This window comes from Serinus canaria, chromosome 6 (assembly GCF_022539315.1).
Source record: "Serinus canaria isolate serCan28SL12 chromosome 6, serCan2020, whole genome shotgun sequence".
Classification (NCBI taxonomy): Eukaryota; Metazoa; Chordata; class Aves; order Passeriformes; family Fringillidae; genus Serinus; species Serinus canaria.
This window is the reverse complement of record NC_066320.1, coordinates 33,926,977-33,929,476: the sequence shown is the minus strand read 5'-3', so window position 1 is coordinate 33,929,476 and position 2,500 is coordinate 33,926,977. Positions and strand designations below refer to the sequence as shown.

General features: G+C 42.0%; 1 protein-coding gene across 9 annotated transcripts in view; it reads left to right on the top strand.

The window, feature by feature from the left end:
• Positions 1-2,500, top strand: part of EBF3 (EBF transcription factor 3) — a 122,493-nt gene that overhangs the window by 103,793 nt on the left and 16,200 nt on the right. For all 9 annotated transcript variants that reach the window (XM_050976444.1, XM_030241458.2, XM_030241461.2 and 6 more), the window contains exon 11: positions 425-513. In XM_050976444.1, coding sequence (XP_050832401.1) covers positions 425-513 — 89 coding nt within the window. The remainder of the gene's footprint in view (positions 1-424; positions 514-2,500) is intronic.

Genomic DNA, 2,500 nt, shown 5'->3' with positions numbered 1-2,500 from the left:
ACAGGGATAAATCTGAAGCTAGCAATAGCTGGACATATGTCATAATTGCCAGTTTCCCATAAATCCACAGCCAGTATAGAAAGCAGCCCGTGATGCAGACATCATATCATGACTGTAGTGATTGCTATATATGGCCTCAAGACCTGTAACTTTGTTACTGTGCTATCATTTTTGCAATATATTGGATAACCCTTTGACTATTTTCCAGCCTAATTATAAGTAGAAGTAATCATTGCTTTGTGAAGGGGGGAGAAAAATAAAAATCTCTTCCTCAGGACAGGTTGTAAAATGAGGTTTGTGGCCGGGATAAGGTCTGAGAGGAAAATTGCACGCGGGGGTGTAAATTTGTGCTCGGGAGCAGTTGTTGGGATGTGGATCTTGTGAAACCCCTCTGCTCAAATCGCCTCATCTGTTTATGTTCCAGCGCTTAACGAACCCACCATAGATTACGGCTTCCAGAGGTTGCAGAAAGTTATTCCGCGACACCCAGGTGATCCCGAAAGGTTACCAAAGGTCAGTGAAGAGTCAGAAAGCGTCTGTTTATTTTTTTTCTAATTAAATACGTGTTGCTAAGCGATGCCTTAGGCTGCTCATCACCTGTAAAATAACGCCGCGCACGAACTCCGGCTGAGCAACTTCTTGGGTAGGTACATCAAGCTGCAAAAAAACAACCTGTACTCTTAAATGTGACCCCTTTTCCACATTAATTCTTTGCCATTAAGTTAATCGACAGTTTTTAAGATCGCACCTGATACTTGCAGGAGAGTATTTTAAGGAAGGAGAATGGATTTTCTGATACAAATATTTTGGATTCTACAAGAGGGACATAAACTTCCTGCGTAATGAAATAGTTCAATTAAACATTTTCCACTCCAGTAGCTTGTAGTGATTTCAATCTAAGCAGCCCCACTCTGATCTGTGATTATTTGACTCTTGTTTTCCTTTCATTTTCTAAAGCTCGATTCAGTTTAATCTTTTGTTTACAAAGCTTTTGTTATAAGTCCCTGACTTAGCAGGCTAACAAATGAAGTCCACATATTAATATCTAGAGGGACTTTTCATTTAAATTCAACAAAGACAAAAGCTGCCTGTGTTGTTTATGCACATGACACGTATCACAGAAATTTCATTTTGATGTAAAACATTAAAGATAAGTCATGCTTATAATTTTCCCTTTTTCTTTGATATAATATTGTCTTTTTTCCTTCAGCGCAATCTCTGATTTTCAGGGCAAACTTGAAAAACACAAATGAAAAATGAAGTCGTAACATTATGACTGATTATTTTGTATTCTGTTCCTGTGTGCATCAAGTCTTGACCACCTCTGAGTTTTATTAACACAATAAAACCTTTTAGACATTACCTTTTAATGCTCAGCATGAACATAAGCAATATCATTAGGTCTCTCTTTTAATTTGTGAGCATGCCAGCAACTCATATCAGATATTCACTGTGACAAGAATTGTAGGCAGAAGGGGAGATTTTTAAAGTGTGTTTCACTGAGGGGTTTTTGCTCCTGAGGGCTGAGCTCCAGCAAGAACGAGCTTGTTCCTCTAGGAGAGCTGGAGCCATCCATGTCATCACCCACAGGGCTCTTGCTGCCAGTGTTGCCACCTTTGGGTTGATACAGGTATTAATGATATCCCTTTCCACCCATAAATATATGAGATATACATATTCATATATATTTATATAGGAGTTTTGTTATCACCCTCTGTCTAAAGGTCCATGTAAACGTGCAGCCATTTCCATCAGCAACCTTCTGAAAATAAATTAATGGAAGATTCATGGTGGTCTCCTTAAGCTAGTGCTGCTTTGGAATTTGGGGGGACATTTGAGACAAAATCTTGGAGAGACCGTAGGTCCTGTGAAGGCTTAGCTACACACCTGTAATTTTTAACACCTTCAAGGGCAGTGGTTGTGAATCAGCAGCTCCACACCTGTTCAGAAGGTTAAACTTGCCTTTGGAGGGTTGGAGCCTAGGACTTGTGACATTGGAGTCTTTTGGTAGGCGAGGAATTTAAAACACTCTCCTTTACACAGATGGGATCATCAGGGGTGGGAGCCTACAGGAAAGGTGGAGAGGGATTTTCACAAGGGTCTGCAGTGCCAGAACAAGGAGGAATGGATCCAAAGTGACAGAGAGTAGGTTTAGAACAGGTATTAGGGAGGAATTGTTCCCTGTGAGAGTGGGGAAGCCCTGGCACAGGGTGCCCAGAGAGGCTGTGGCTGTCACTGGATCCCTGGCAGTGCCCAAGGCCAGGTTGGACACAGGAGCTCGGAGCAGCCTGGGACAGTGGAAGGTGTCCCTGTTTGTGGCAGGGGATGTTACAAGATGATCGTTAATGATCCTCTCCAACCCTAACCATTCTGGGATTCCATGATTATTCCCTGACTGGTTCTCCCACCTGAGCATCTCTCACGTTCAGCCTCTCTTATTGTCAGCTTTCAGTACAGAGTGATTGCAGGGTAGCTGGAACACCTGCCCTTAAAACACCAA